Genomic DNA, 15,510 nt, shown 5'->3' with positions numbered 1-15,510 from the left:
AAATAAGGTATCCCCAGAGTTGCGAAGAGCAACATAAAGGTCTGACAAACAAATTTCAGGTCAAAAATGTACGATTAAAAAGCTACATGTATCATCCTCAAGGTGATGCTGGAGGTACTGTCATAGGATCACCTGGGAGGTCATTAAGAGTCCTCTAAATACCACATCTTTCCAAAATTGCATGCCAGTCTACCAAATGGTTAACAAGACATTTCAGTCCGAACCAAACTGGTGACCCGATTAATGAATCATCCCAAAAGTCACACAATCAGCACTGCTAAAAAATTAGAGAAGCAACATTTGATTCTTTCAGAATAGAGTTATGTGCCAAAAAAGCTGCCTTTGCATTATTTTTTTGTTTTGTAGGTTCATTATATAGCCTAGAAATATACATCATTTCTTGTTGTATTTTTAAAGCGCTTGCGAGACCACTTGTTCAATGCCATTTAATTGTGACTGAGGTGTTAGACACCAAAGTGAAGATGTGTGGCAGATAAAGACAAAATCAGATGTAGGAAAAAAATGCAAAAAGAAGAAAGTGGCATTTATAGCAGATCAGTGATCATAAACTAGCTAATCATTAATTGTGTGGGCAAACTAAATGAATGAAGTTTTATTAAATGATATTATTTTTGTGGATAAAGAGGTAATTTATTCCGTTTTCTGTAGGAGTCTGAATCTAATTGAAAGAGGATGATGTCTCCGGCACAGAGCTATATTCAATTGTTCTGTTTGAGAATGGGAGCACTCAGCCTTCCCTGCAAGAGGTCTCAGGTGGTTTCTCTTCATTTAGTTTCTCCCCTCAGTTGATCTCATTCTTGTGTAAACAAAATTCCGGAGGAAAAAAACAACTGGCTGGAAAAATGCATACGTCTTATTATTTCCACATATCCTGCCTGTCATGCTTGATATTGTAGATTGGGCTCTACGGCAATCACTGAAATTCATTGTACGAAGCTTAAGTGCAAACTCTTCAATCGTTCATATGCCATCCATATGTATGTGAGAGTGGCTAACGTAACTTGTGTGGGTTTCACACTTTGAAAAATTAGCTTATCCGCTTTCTATCGACACTCACAGCTGTTGAGTCTTCTGGGTGTGATTAGCAGCCTTTGGTCAGGAGAAAATTTACGACCACACCAGGAGCTAAAACAAGAGATAAACATCGTTTTACTGGAGATATGTGGACAGCACACATCGATATCATTTCATCTTGTACACACAAAACTGGGGGATGGAAGCCTCTTTTTCACAAAGAGGCTTCTATCAAATAAAAGAGAGGTTCCAGAAATTTCTGGAAGCTGCCGTTACCTTCAAGATTAATAGAGATATCACAAAGGTCAACAACAGAGTGGAGTTCACGGGAGGCCAATTTTGGAACTCGATGTGAAACGAAAAGGTTTAGCCACAAAACAGTGAATTCTAAAAAGCCTCTATAGCAACAATTCCCAAAGCCAAGAGTGCTGCGGCCCACTTAAAAAGTAGAAAAAACCCAATCTTAAATCCTTACTCTAATCAAAATACAAGAAAGTGGTGTATTTCCTTGAAAATGTTATGTAAAAAAACCCACACACACACAAGCAAGACAGGTTGTCGGTTATGAATTGTTAATGCTTTCCAGTCATATCTTAAGTGTTAAGGCCATTCTGTGACTCACCTGCCACTGGGACACAAACTTCAGCTTTTCAGGTTGGAGATGCAGGTCCAGGTTGAAAGGAGTTGGTGAAAGGTGGTTTTAATGTCGATACACTTGTGTTTATTATAAATTAACCAAGCTGAAGAGACTGAATTTGTTTTACTGGAATAGCTAACTTGTGCTAAATGCTGATTGAAGTGAAATTTGCTGGTATTGGTCTACATCACTTTCTGCTCCATGCCACAAGGGGTCACCACTGCTGGTTGAAGGTGGATTTGGCAGACTTTTATACTGGGTACCCCAGTGGGGATCTGTGTCTGTAAATGGAATTAAACCAGCAACCTTTCCCTCACAAAGTGAATGTGTTAATCACTACACCTTTGTAGAAAACTGAATCTTTCAAAAAAGAAAAAGTTTTGGGATCCACACTACACACTATCAACACACACCTGGTATTTAAGATCATTTTGGTTTGTCCAGTTGATTTTGATCCACTGAAAACAGTCAAATATGTATAAACCTGCTGTAATTCAGCAGTTGATGTAAAATTTTAACAAAACCATTTGAATTAAAATTTACAGTTTACACTTCATCCACATATTGACTGTTTTATTTAAAATCAACTGTGGTGGTTTACCAAGGCAAAATTTTAAAACCTGCATCTTTTTCCAAAACATTAGGGACATAGTTATAGCTCCCTTTGTTGGCACACACGTCAATCAAAAGAGCCACAACCATAACTGTAAGCCTTACCAATATCCAAACGCATGAGTTATACAACTTATTACCTCAGGAAAAAAAATCTACACCTGTTTTTTTCTAGTTGCTTAAATACTTTATTACTTAGTTCTGTTGTGTTCATTTTGTACCCACATCATCTGCTTCTGATCAGAAGAATGACTTTTGTACAGCTTGATTTTTTTCCCTCCAGAAGTAAAGGCTTGATCCCAAGGCTAACCACTACATATGATTTAGCTATTCGTAATCACACACTTTACTGCTGGTGAGAGGATTCTAAGAGACTTTGAAGAAGGTGTGAAGAGGCGTTGGGTAAACACTTAAGACCAGCTAGCTTTGAAAACACAGGTACTTACACATGTATTTGAAACCACACACATACTCATTTTTACACTCCACATATCCAGACTTCTCTCAAATCATAAATGAAAGTTGTCATTATGGTGTAATATAGTATATATATTTCACTATAGTATAGTATAGTATAGGATACCATCATATAATCTCATATAAGTAATAGTTTAGATGCTGGCTTCTTAATTATTTATTGAAAATACTCAGAAATAACCTTCAGGGGAATAGTTGTTTACTCACCCATAACAGCATGTATGGGCGTGGTGGTAAAACACTGGAACACCGAATCACTGGTTTTTGCTCCTGCCTTTCTGAAATGCTGGTGTAATCTCTATAAACTTACAGTTTCACAACAGACTGAAAATAAACAACAAGCTGTTCCATCTGGCAGCTTGTTTTCTAGCAGCACTGCCCAATAACAGAAATCAATGTGGTTAAAAGGTAGTGATGCACCTAAGTGAGATGAAATGTACTTAGCTAAAGATAAGTTCAGAAGAGAAAAGGCTCCAATTCAAACAAACTGACATTGACTGATATTTACATTTATTTCATGTTCAAGTATGTTTAGAGTCATTTTATTGGAATCCATCATGTTTTCGGGGAACTGTGCTTCCACACAAATTTCTTTGTACCCAAGACACATACACACACAAATAGTCTAGTACAAAGACTTATCTGTGAGCTGTATACTGTCAAACATCTATACGGTCAATATTTAGGTGGCTATCCCTGATTGAGCTTTAAATTGAATCTCTCGATGTTGATGTACCTTTGATGTACTTATTTGACGTATTTTACGAAAATGCATTTTAAAATCAATTCACTGAACTCTTGCCCACACAACTTTGCTCTTACTAGTTTCAGTTAGTAGTTAAATATCTACTTAAAAACATCTTAGTAGCATCACTGAAGTTCTAATCTGTCATTAAGTTTGAAAACAGGAGACAGTTGGAGCATTTTCTTTCACCAAATTTGACAAACTCACTATCGTGCCACCCTGTGAGAAGTTTGATGTTTTCTTCTTTTTTTTATTGAATTGTTTGGCCACCAGGTTAGAACTGGAGTGATGGATGAACTGACACTTCCCATTGAAGATAACTCTACATAGTAATAAGACCTCTAAACTACAGCAAGCTCTGATGGAGTTTGTCAAAATCAGGCTGTACATAAAACTTTGTTACTAAACCACATTTGGACGTAAAAACTCTGAAGGTTGAACCGCTTATAATAATACAAAAGGCGCTTTCTATCATTGCAGTTGTTAGGTATTTTTTCCTAGTGCTGTTAGTGTGGTATTGATCATTGCTGGTCCATGTCCTCGGGAAATCAGCTTGTATTGATTTCACTTCAGTTGTAAGCCTCTCTTTCTGCCCTATGTCTCTCTTCAAGCACCTTTTCCAACCCTCTAACCTCTCTTCTGTGGGTTTAGTAAAACATGTCATTACAGGAGCAGTTTCCAAGCAAATTCCAAAATCATCTCTGCTTGGATTCCAAAAAAGGCAGCCCATTATATCTATTTTCATCCAATAGTTTTTGGAGACTAGATAGGCTGCCTCCTGAACCGACCACAAGAAATATTTATTGTCTGTTGTACATTGAGGATGTAGTTTTCCTTTTAGAGCCATAATTTGCTCTTTTGTGTAGGCCTTCCTTATTGTTCATAAAAAGAACCTACTTAATGTATAGCCAGATAATGGTGGATATTAATAGCTGGAAGGCAGTCAAAGTCAATATTTGTGCATATATGAGCGATTAAGTAACACGTATTAGTCTTTTTGTAATGAAGTATGTGGGTGCAAAGTGAAGAAGCAGTTTTGAGAATTTACTTCAAGAATTTAAAGATGACCTTTAATGTATATTTTACTGTTAAACTGCAGAATTATCTACTCCAGCTACATGAAACTGTTTAGTTTTGCTCCCTTTTTTGGTTTCCCAGCCTCAACCTTCCCTTGTCTGATTGTATTTGCACATGAAACCTAACAGTGTCTTGCAAAACTTGGCAATGTAAAATGCCTGTTGCGTCTTCATTTCTTCATTCCTTCCCCCAAAAGAGATTTCTGGCCATTGCTTTTGGCATCACAGACTACACACACAGCACCCTGTGATTAAGTCAGTAATGCAAATTAAACCTCATCCACATCCCATAATAGTCAATCCAACCACTGACTGTGTCACTATGTACCCCTGTGCATCCTAATACAGTCTAGTTCTGTTCTGAATCCCACTTTTATGTTTTCCACATTGTTCAGCTTTTGCTCATTCTGTCAAAGTGAATTCAGTTACATTTTGCACTGAGTTGTTGTGTTGTACCAGGATTCATTATGCCTTACAAGTTCATGAATACACAATAAGGTGCGATAAGATATAATTTAATTGGTTTCTAACAACGTCAACAAAAATCCCGCATTTGTTTCGTTGTAAACTTTGCACATTTAATGGAAGAGATATATCTGATCTGAGGCTGCTGGTTGAAGCACAACATGAAATTATTGCTTTGTTAACGTTAGAGGACTTCTCCAGTCACAGTTACAATAATAATCAGATGGTAAAAAGAAAGCATGAAAGAAAAAGTTCAAACATAGTATGTTTGAACTTTTATGTTTTGACATAATCATGTTAAGGTGGTGCTGGTTTGTCAGCTAGGATTTAGGAGCCTTGATTTTTGCACTTTTCGGTTAGCAGCTAATGCTAGTTCTCGACAGCTAGCCTGATTAGCAGAGCTTATCTCAAATTCACTGTGATATTAAATGTGAATATGAAATATTTTAGCTAGCAAAACAAAAGTATAAACCAAATATACTTACCAGAGTATCTTTAGGTAAAACTGAATCCTGCTGAGCAAGATAATAATAGACAGAACCACTGTCACTCATTGTGGCCAGGCCTAAAAATATGCATGTCTACAATTTGAATGAGTAATTCATTGAATAAAATATTCTCCACCTGTGCTGTTGTCCTGCACCTGTCTATAAACATGTTTATGTCTGCTGCGAAGGCATTTTACCTCGAATTTGACTCATTTTTGGAGTCAGGAAGGCACCTTTGCAGGTGAGGAAATTTCCTGTTGGACAAGATCAAGTCATTCTTACAGCTTTTTGAGGGCTGTTATATAACTGATGTTACTGTTCTTTTTCTGGGAGGGTACTTATTTATATGGTTGCTTCCATTTATTTTCGTATGTTGGTTAAGGAATGAAAAAAAATCATGTTTTAAAGTTTTGCTTTACTACTGAAGTATTTTTGCTCTACAAAATATAACGTATATCCACTAAATTTACAGTTTATGACATATTCTTTTGGTTCCTTTTTTTTCTTATATACATTCAGTTCTCAATTGAATCCTCACATATATTCACTGCATTTATGTATTTACTTATTTACATTTATGTTTGTTGATGCTTCTTGAAATCTGACATCATGTCTGTACCTTTAAGTTTTTATATACAATAAGTCTCTGGATGTTTCCTCTGCAGCTAAAATAAAGAAAGTAAAGAGTGCTTTCAGCATAGCACGGTTTATTCATCAGAAAGACATTCTGTGATTTAGTCTGCAGCTTGTTGCTGCAGTTGAACCTTGAAGCTTCAGTAAGAGGAATTGATTGAGGTCCTCTTGGGCACAAAGACTTATCTGTAAGCTGTATACCAGGGGTCACCAACCTTTTTGAAAGTGAGAGCTACTTCTTGGGTACCGATTAATGTGAAGGGCTACCAGTTTGACACACACTTCTCAAATAACAAATTTCCTCAGTTTAACTTAATTATGTGTTATCATTAATAATTAATGATATTCATCTATGTACGGACACTAATTATGTTAATTATTTTTCACCATAATTATAAAGAATGCAATTAGGAAACAAGGTAGGAAACATAAATATCAATATGCAACGCTTTATTTCTATATATCTCTGCAAGTATTTACATTTTGAAGTGATCACTTCTACAACATTTTCACTTACCACTAACAAATTTTAACAAGTCATGCACTGTTACATACATTATTTTTGTATGTATGTAACATACAAAAAATCAACTTTCAAATTTTACAGAACTTTTCACCAAATTGGCAGCATTTTAAAGCAAATTGTCACATGTTACACTTAACAAACACATTTGTTTTTCAATAATTAAATTCAACTTTGACATGACACTGTAATGTTGCCACTGAGAACATCTAATATGGCTTTCTTTGTCTGTTAGTGGGAAACCTGGCATTGCATGCTGTTCACCAGTGTGTTGTAATCTGGGGTATAACTTGACACTGCAACTCTGAGTGAGTCTTGCAGATGTGCATCGGAGAGGCGTGTTCTGTGTTTGTTCTTGATGAAGTTCATGTCAGAAAAGGCTGATTCACAAAGATAGGTTGAACCAAACAGGCTGGCAACCTTCATAGCTGCTGTGCACACACCACTGTACTTTTCTGTGTCAACAAGGCACCAAAAGTTTGGTGCACCCAGATAGGCTTTGAGGTGGACATCATTTTGCAATGTTACAATTTCAATTTCCACCTGTCCAGCATCCAAGCTGAACATTGAACTTAGTTGCTCAGCAATGCATGTTGTGTCCACATTCATGAAAGGATTGGAAACAAATGAGACACATGGCTCAAGCTGATCAAGGTCACAAAACCTGTTCTCAAACTCTTGACCAAGTCGGTTTATGACTTGAGTGTACTTTTCTGCAACTTTGTCAAAAGTCTCAGATGCTGAAGCATTGTCTTTCAGCACCATCTGCACAGAGGGAAAGTGCAGCACCTTTTTTCTCTGTAAATGCACAGAGAAAATGTTCATCTGGGCTTTAAATCCATTTAAAGCACTTATCATGTCAGCAACAGTCTTACCTTTGCCTTGCAGCTCACAGTTCAAATGGTTCAGTTTCCCAGTAATGTCTGTTAAAAACGCAAGGTCAAGTGTCCACTCAGTGTCCTCCAGCAGAGATGTGTCTTCCCCTTTGGATTGCATGAACTCCTTGATTTCACCCAAAAGTGACAAAAAACGAAGCAAAATCCGTCCCCTGCTGAGCCATCGGATTTCCGTATGTAGTAGCAGGTCACCATATTCAGCTGACAGCTCCTCCAATAGCACCTTGAATGTTCTGTGCTGTTTAGCTCTGGAGCGGATGCTGTTTATGATCTTCACGACGGGAGTCATGACGTGCTCGAAGCCGATCACCTTTGCGCATAACGCCTGCTGGTGAATGATGCAGTGGTAATGCATGAAGTTTGGGAACTCTGTGTCACCTTTACAGTGAGCGATGAATCCCGTATGTCGGCCGATCATAGCAGGAGCCCCGTCGGTAGTCACTGATACCAGCTTTTCCAACGGTACCTTTTTCTTCGCGAAAAACTCCTTCACCGCGTTATAGATGTCAACTCCCTTCGTTGTTGTCTTTAGCGGCAGGAGTGTCAGAAGTTCTTCTTTTGTGGAGAAACCATCAAATACCATCCGGATAAAGACCATCAGCTGTGCTGTACTGCTGCTGTCGATGGACTCGTCACACTGGATGCTAAACCAACTGCACTTTGCCAGATCCTGATCCAACTGATCGGCCAAGTTCCCGGACATAGCCGACACTCTTCTAACAATTGTAGTTGCCCCCAGCTGGACATCAGAGAGAGTGGAGATTACATCGTTTCCATATTTCTCGTCTTTAAGCACAGTTTTTGCAATTATCATCATTGCTTCTTTGAAATACTCCCCGTCTAAAAATGCCTTCTTTTTCTTAATCATGAAATGTGTAGCTCTAAATGAGGCTTCGGTTGCTTTTTGAGAGTTTTTCACCGGTCTCGTGAAAAAAGACTGCTGTTTGCTCAAACCTGCCTTTAATTCGCGGGCCTTTTCCGCTCGCAGTGTGCTGCCCTTTGGGTAGTTAGCATGGTAGCTTGTGTGACACGTTCGGAAATGTCTCTCCACGTTGTGCCGCTTTGCCGTTGCCACAGTTGCCCCGCAAATGAGACACACGCATGAATCTTTCACAGTGGTAAAAAAGAACTCTTCCTCCCATTCACTGTGAAAATTATATGTTTTCTTCCTTTTTTCCGCCATGTTTTCCTCATCTCCTCACCTTTGCCTTTGCTGGTCTTCACGGCAACTGTTTCCGTGGAGACCAGCTAGCACTAAATATTAGATCATGATCTAATATTTAATAATAAACATTTTTTTTATATATTATCTCTAACAAATTAACGCCAATGCAATTGTGATTAAAAAAAAATAGCAAGAAAAAATAAAAATAGATGCAGCTTACTGGTAAGTTGTTATGGTGAGCTATTTTTAGAACAGGCCCGCGGGCGACTCATGTGGTCCTTGCGGGCGACCTGGTGCCCGCGGGCACCGTGTTGGTGACCCCTGCTGTATACCATCAAATAGCTATCCTGGGGACAGTGAATCAATGCATACTTAACTTCACATCACAGCCAGCTTTAAAAGTCATTCCTGTGTGTAGGTGTAGTCACTTACTGCAACATTGCATTACATGACAAAAAAATTGGTGAAATCCAACAAGTTAGAATAATGAACTGGTCATAAAGATACAAAATATAATGATATAATCTTATATTAGTTATAATGATATGTTTTTACCTTTATCTTCTTGTTATTTTACGAAATAAGACTAAACTCGTAGATTATGATTGCTGGTAAAGCAACTAGTAATTTTTGTGGGTGCTGCTGCTATGGGGAAAAGAGCTGCAGTCAATTTCTGCTGCACCATAAAAATCAGAATTAAATCCCCAGAGTACAGATGGCCTCTGGAGCTAGTCTTATATTTCTGCTTGTACGATACCCTCTGATAGCACAGCCTTTATAGACTTTGAAAAGGTCTGGGTTAGACTAATCCTGCCCGTGACAGACTTATGACTCTTGGGCCTAAGCAAGAAACTCGAAAGTCCTGGGGCAGCTGGTCATCTATTGGAGTTCAGCATCACTCTCTCCCTCTGGGAATGAACCGGGATGAAGTCTGAGGTATCCTGAAGTAACTTCAGCTAGGCTAAAGAGGATGCTCTATTTCACTTGGCAAGGGACATTGAATTTCCCCCCTGAACACTTCAAGTCTCCAAAGAGAGGTGTAAACAGCAAGATATACGCTGACAGATGGCATGGTGCAGTTGTCTGAACTGATATCTGTTGAGGTGTAATTTTTTTTAAAGGTGTACACACAGGGGGGTGTTTAGGGGGTGTCTAGGATATTTAAGTTCTATGATGTTAAAGGTAGGGGTAAAAAAGATGGATCTAGGGGCTGTTGTTCTACTTTTAAAGTTTATTAAATTATGATCCTGCACACTGTACCATAGGCCCACTATCGGGGATACTTGATCACCATTACACTAACCTGCCCAACTGTGATGGATTGATATCAAGGATATTACTTTTAAAGGCTCAGTATTATTCACCGGTTTGACTGAGTTTAATGATACACCTTTCAGAAAATGTGAAACCAGCGTGAACAGCCAGAGGGTTAATACCACAGGCATACTGCTCTACAGCTTTCTGATTTATGCACAATCTGAGTGAAAATTCTAATTACTTAGATGAAAAAGTGCAATATAATAGAGACTCTGACATAGTGTCCAAATAAGCAGCAGTATTAGCAGTAGCAAAAATCACTGTGACGCTTATAATAACGGCAATAAAAGATATTACAACATGCAAAGGACTACAGTATCATGCAATCAGCAAACACACACATGCCATAAATATATAGCATGTGGATACACATAAACAATGTCACTACAATATGTGCAAAATAAATCCTAAATACCTAGAATTATGTTTAATTTTGCATGATTTGCATCGTAAAGTGAGTGGCACTGTTGTGCAGATGTTAGCTCTGTTGCCTCACAGTGGAGGTTGCTTCCTGTGGCTGCTTGGGGTTTCTCCCGTCTGAAGACACTTGAGGTTAATTGGTTATTCTAAATTGGTATTAGCCTTTTGAATGACTAGCGACCTGCCCACCAAATTCTGCTGCTTACCCAGTGTCAACTGGGATAGGCTTCAGCATCTGTGTGACCCAAAGAGGAGAAGCAGTCATGAAAAGGGATGGATGTATCAGGAACTGTAGACTAGATCACTATGTGTAAAAGTGGGGGGGAAAAGTAAGTCGTCTATGGAGCGTATCTGTATGTATTTACAAATTATTTAGCATCCAAATATGACATCATTAGACTCATGTTATCATTATTTGGGGTGGTGTGTAAACTCAAACTGATAGCTTCATGGTTGAAACAAATGCCCTATTACTGCATTGTTGTGTGCACATTATGCCTCTCTCACTCTAACTTTTTGTATCTGTACTTTTTGTTTTGTTTTACTATGGCATGTTTTACTATATATATGTGTGTGTGTGTGTGTGTGTGTGTGTGTGTGTGTGTGTGTGTGTGTGTGTGTGTGTGTGTGTGTGTGTGTGTGTGTGTGTGTGTGTGTGTTTAAAGCTCTAAAGAATTTTATAGGTAATTTAGAGATGCCCCAAATTGGAGTGCACACAGAAACTGAAGGAAGAAAAAAACTTCCTGTAATCCATCTGAGGATTACTATTTATAGCGTGTTATGATGATGATGATGCGTTCACCGTTAAAACATTGACATAAACATATTAATGGCTGTTGACACAAAGGAACACCCAAGATGCCTTTTAAAGCACCTTTGGGGGGGATGACACAGAGGCTGAAGGTGCACTGTAGTTGCATCAGCTGATTATAAATAGGGTAGTGGAAAATTAACCAACTCCCCTAATGACATAGTCCGAGCATTGCTGTATTGCAGCTGTTAGATGTATGCAAGACATTAGACCTCAGGTAATAATGTATCTTTTAATGTAGTCTATATTGACAATATAATATAAAGATGTGCAAACTTGACTTATAATTAAATGCCAGCGACATTTTCTTTAGAAAGTAACATGCTTTTAGGAGGCAGAAGTATTTTTGGATTAAAATTAAAGTTAGCAGATTTGGTTAGCAGAGTGCTTCCTTAGACTGTAAAGTTTTTACTACCAAAGAGTCTTCCAATCAGTGTTTGCTAACATAAACATTTAAAATAAAACTAAATAATCTTTCTTACCAGAACTGCCGTACAAACTTCTCCAGCAGGCAAATACCAAAAAACACTCCAGTTACAATTATAAGTTATACAGTTATAATTCAAGGTCAGTGACAGGAATTAGCTTGTGATTCATACATCCACCTGTGTTAGCATATACCTATCAGTCAGCTTGAAGTGTCCATTTTTCGGCACTTCCATGTTAGCCTTACTTTGTAGCTCCAGAAGTTGCTGCTCGAAAAAACATCCCATGCAGAATCAATTCATTGCTAGCTAAAGAACAGCAAGCAGCACACTGAATAAACAACAAATTGATCCTAATTATTTTGTGTAGATCCAAAGCCCGAGACATCTCTATGCCATAGCCCTCCAAAAGCTATTAAAACCTAAAACAGAGCGACACTACGTCTTACTTTATTGCAGTGAACATGAGGACAGTAGTTTAATTGAGCAAAATTCCATGCTGGCATTAGAACTCAACAAATCTGCATTAATTTACTGCTGAAAATACTCCACAACAAATTTAGTGCTTATGTACTTAAACAGTGACATATATGCAGTTGTGTATCTGTGAATCTCCAGCAGAATTAAATGAATTTAGGGGAAAATACACAAAAAAGGGAGAAGGTTTGGGCAGTTTTATAAGGCAGGGAGATGATTTGTTGGTTTGTTGTTGTTGTTGTTTTTTTTTTCATGGCAGTTGTTGATGATAAAGCAAATGAAATATATCAGTCTCATCCTTTCACTGACAAACCGCATCATTCCTTCCAATGATGTCATGTTTCTAATGAGCTTCCTTCTGACTGGCATTTTGGTTTGTGCTCTCTCCTCAGTGAGCCCGGATGTGACCGGTAATCACAAACATCATCTTCATTATCACCATCCTGCCAAGGATTCAGAAGTGAAGGGCAGATCCAGGAGCTTCAGACTGACAGGAGCCATCTGGGTCCTGGGATTGCCTTGTTTACATGTGCTCCTGGCCTTGTAACAGCTGCTGTTTTGCAGCTTGAAACTTTCAGACTTGATTTCAAGATTATTTATCCAAAAAAGGGCCAGTGGAAGCTCTAATAAATCATGGACCTTCACTTCCACACAGAGGAGGACAGGGCAGGAGTGATTGTGTGGAAACTACAAGACTCAGTGTCTCCTATAAGCATATGGTGGCTTTGAAATGTATGAATTATTTTTTATCAGTTACATGGCATTCATTAACACTAACCATGACTTATTTATAAAAGGTGATGTCAAAAAACTAACGGCTACCGCATATGTTGTAAAGTTGGATTTCTGTATATTCAGCATAAGGTGTGTGGAAAGCATTTAATTACAAGAATCAAACTACATGTACATGCAGTATTTCATTTAAAAGCAGTCTTTTTTTTAATAATATAAAAGTGCTCAAATCACTGTTGAAACCTTCAATAACTTACATATTCTACATCTTACTAATAACAAATACAAAAAAGGAACTCGAAATATCTGCTTCTCTTCAATAATAGCTGCCTTGCTGTCCAGGATCCTTTTAATTGGTATACTTCAATTGTAAAACTGACCTGTGATGCTATGCGGAGAGAAACGATGAAAGGCAAACGGTGAGCAGGTGGACGTGGGGGGCAAGTGAGAGAATTTATACCCCTTTCTTCTTTAGAAATAGATTAGTTTCCTCAGGAGTCTATTATCATCTTTCAAACTCAATCCTCCTCTGCCTTCATAGGCCTGGATAGGGGCTGATAGCTCCTGGAGCCGCTGGTGAGGAAGAATCCAATTGCTTCTACCTTCTACCTGCCTGCATACCGTCGCTGTGCCGCTGACAGGTTTCCGTACAGAGAAAAGTAAAATGATTTGTTTCACATATGCCATGCAGGTCTCTCAGTGGCTGAGAGAGAAAAGTGGTGCTGAATAAAGGCTCTTTGCTCACATATCCTAGGGAGCTCTCTCCAGTGGCTAAAATGATCATTTTTATATCTAAAATGTCACTACTATATTTAGCATATGCACATAAATACATACAGTACACATTGCAGAAGTAAAGGTAAACCTTAAAGCTGCTACTGTAAATATAGATCGCGGTGTAACTGAGGCATTCCAATGGTTCGAGTGTACAGAAAGATTTCTACCACAATATACTTTAATAGGAGTAATAACCAATAATGATTATTGTTAGGAGGATGTGAAATTAATTTATGAAGTCATATTACAATTAATTTGTGCTGAGAAATGTATGTGAGACCCATGACTGTTCACCACTCATCTTAATGTGGAACTTAGCGGCGCAAAGTGCAAATTGGATTTTCTCTTTAGCTTCACCTTAAATCCCCTCTTCAGTCGCAGCTTTTTTTATTTTCCAGCTGAAATATAATTTCCTTGGGTGCTCTGTTTGATCATATACGATCATATTTTAAAAGCCTGCGACCTTGCTCAGACTGCGGCTGTGAGGAAGCGTGAACACTAATTGCTTTCATTGGCCATTTTCACCTTTTATACGCCAGGTTAGACTCTAATGCATTCAAGGTTGTTTAACTAGCTGGAAGCTTTGAGTCTCAAGATTAATAAACGTGTATACATTTTACTCATCATTTCTTGCATCGATTTAGTGTCTTATCTTGTGGCTTCTGATCTTGGGCGAGATTCCCAAATGACAATTGCACTTGGAAACAAACTTGAGGCAGTCGTTTGACTTCATAATAAGTCACAACTGCTGCCTCAAACCAATTATATCACAGGTTACTTCCCTCAAAGTTAGCACTGTTGTCGTTTGATGACACCCCTGAAGAATGTGTTCAGCCTCGTAATGACATACGGCAGACGCAGAGACAAAGGTGCCTTGAGGCTAAATAGAGATGCCAGGCTATACTGGTTCTCCTTACTTAAAGAAAGGATTTGATATATAAGGATGTCTTATATAGTTTTTATTGCTACATAGCGAGACTGGCATCCAGAGGAGGGAGGTAAGGGGCCAGAGGCTGATAGTGATGCCAACGAGGTGCCATTGAGCTGTCACTGCAACATGCCAGAACCTCTTGAATAACATGTTTATTTTCTAATATCCGGTTTGGAGAGAAAATGTGTAATTTGCAAAATGAAATGTGTGTACGACATGTAAAATAACACGTTTTTCATTACATCTGGGGCTTAATTTTCATGTTGTCAGTTCACTCTGTTATAATAAGGCACTGAAGTGACTGCTTAGATACTGGAATGCAACTGCATTTCTAAAAATAGGTCAGACGTTACGAGAATCCCAGTCGGACCATCAGGTCAAGTGAAATGGGTTTGGAAGAGAAGAACAAGAGATTGAAGTCGAACTGTAAAATAACTAAATGTCCATACTATACATCAATCACTGTTAACGGAATAGATTCAGGTTTAGCTTTGACCTACTGTACTTGCCATAGTTATTGCACCGCAATCCTTTGCAGTGATCACGAGTTACTCGGTTTCAGCTCTGAATAAAGTCTTGGACTGTTTACAAGTTGTCTGTTTTTTCTGCCTGCTTGTGTTTGTGGCTCTCTTGGTTTGCTTTTTTTTTTACCACAATCCTGTCTTTACAAATATCAGCAGTTTAAAAAAATGAAATGATTACTCAACGACATGACTTAAATTAAAGCATGTTTTTCCAGCTTTCAGCTGTCATCCATACAGTTTGTTTTGCTCCTCACCAGGCTTACGGTAACTTCCAACCATCCCTGGACATTTGGAAAAGTAATCCATATGTGTCTGTAAGTGTCTAACGTTTAAATATAAATGAG

At 38.3% G+C, this 15,510-nt stretch overlaps 1 protein-coding gene across 1 annotated transcript in view; it reads left to right on the top strand.

The window, feature by feature from the left end:
• gpc5a (glypican 5a) overlaps positions 1-15,226 on the top strand; it is a 155,244-nt gene extending 140,018 nt beyond the window's left edge. The window contains exon 9 of the mRNA XM_085403184.1: positions 12,595-15,226. Coding sequence (XP_085259310.1) covers positions 12,595-12,749 — 155 coding nt within the window. The 3' untranslated portion in view covers positions 12,750-15,226. The remainder of the gene's footprint in view (positions 1-12,594) is intronic.
• Positions 15,227-15,510: the final 284 nt, after the last annotated feature.

The sequence above is a fragment of the Rhamphochromis longiceps genome, linkage group LG1, assembly GCF_057381845.1.
Source record: "Rhamphochromis longiceps isolate RC_006_pf linkage group LG1, R_longiceps_female_GT1.1, whole genome shotgun sequence".
Lineage (NCBI taxonomy): Eukaryota > Metazoa > Chordata > Actinopteri > Cichliformes > Cichlidae > Rhamphochromis > Rhamphochromis longiceps.
The sequence above is the reverse complement of the archived record's forward strand: the minus strand, read 5'-3'. Positions and strand labels throughout refer to the sequence as shown.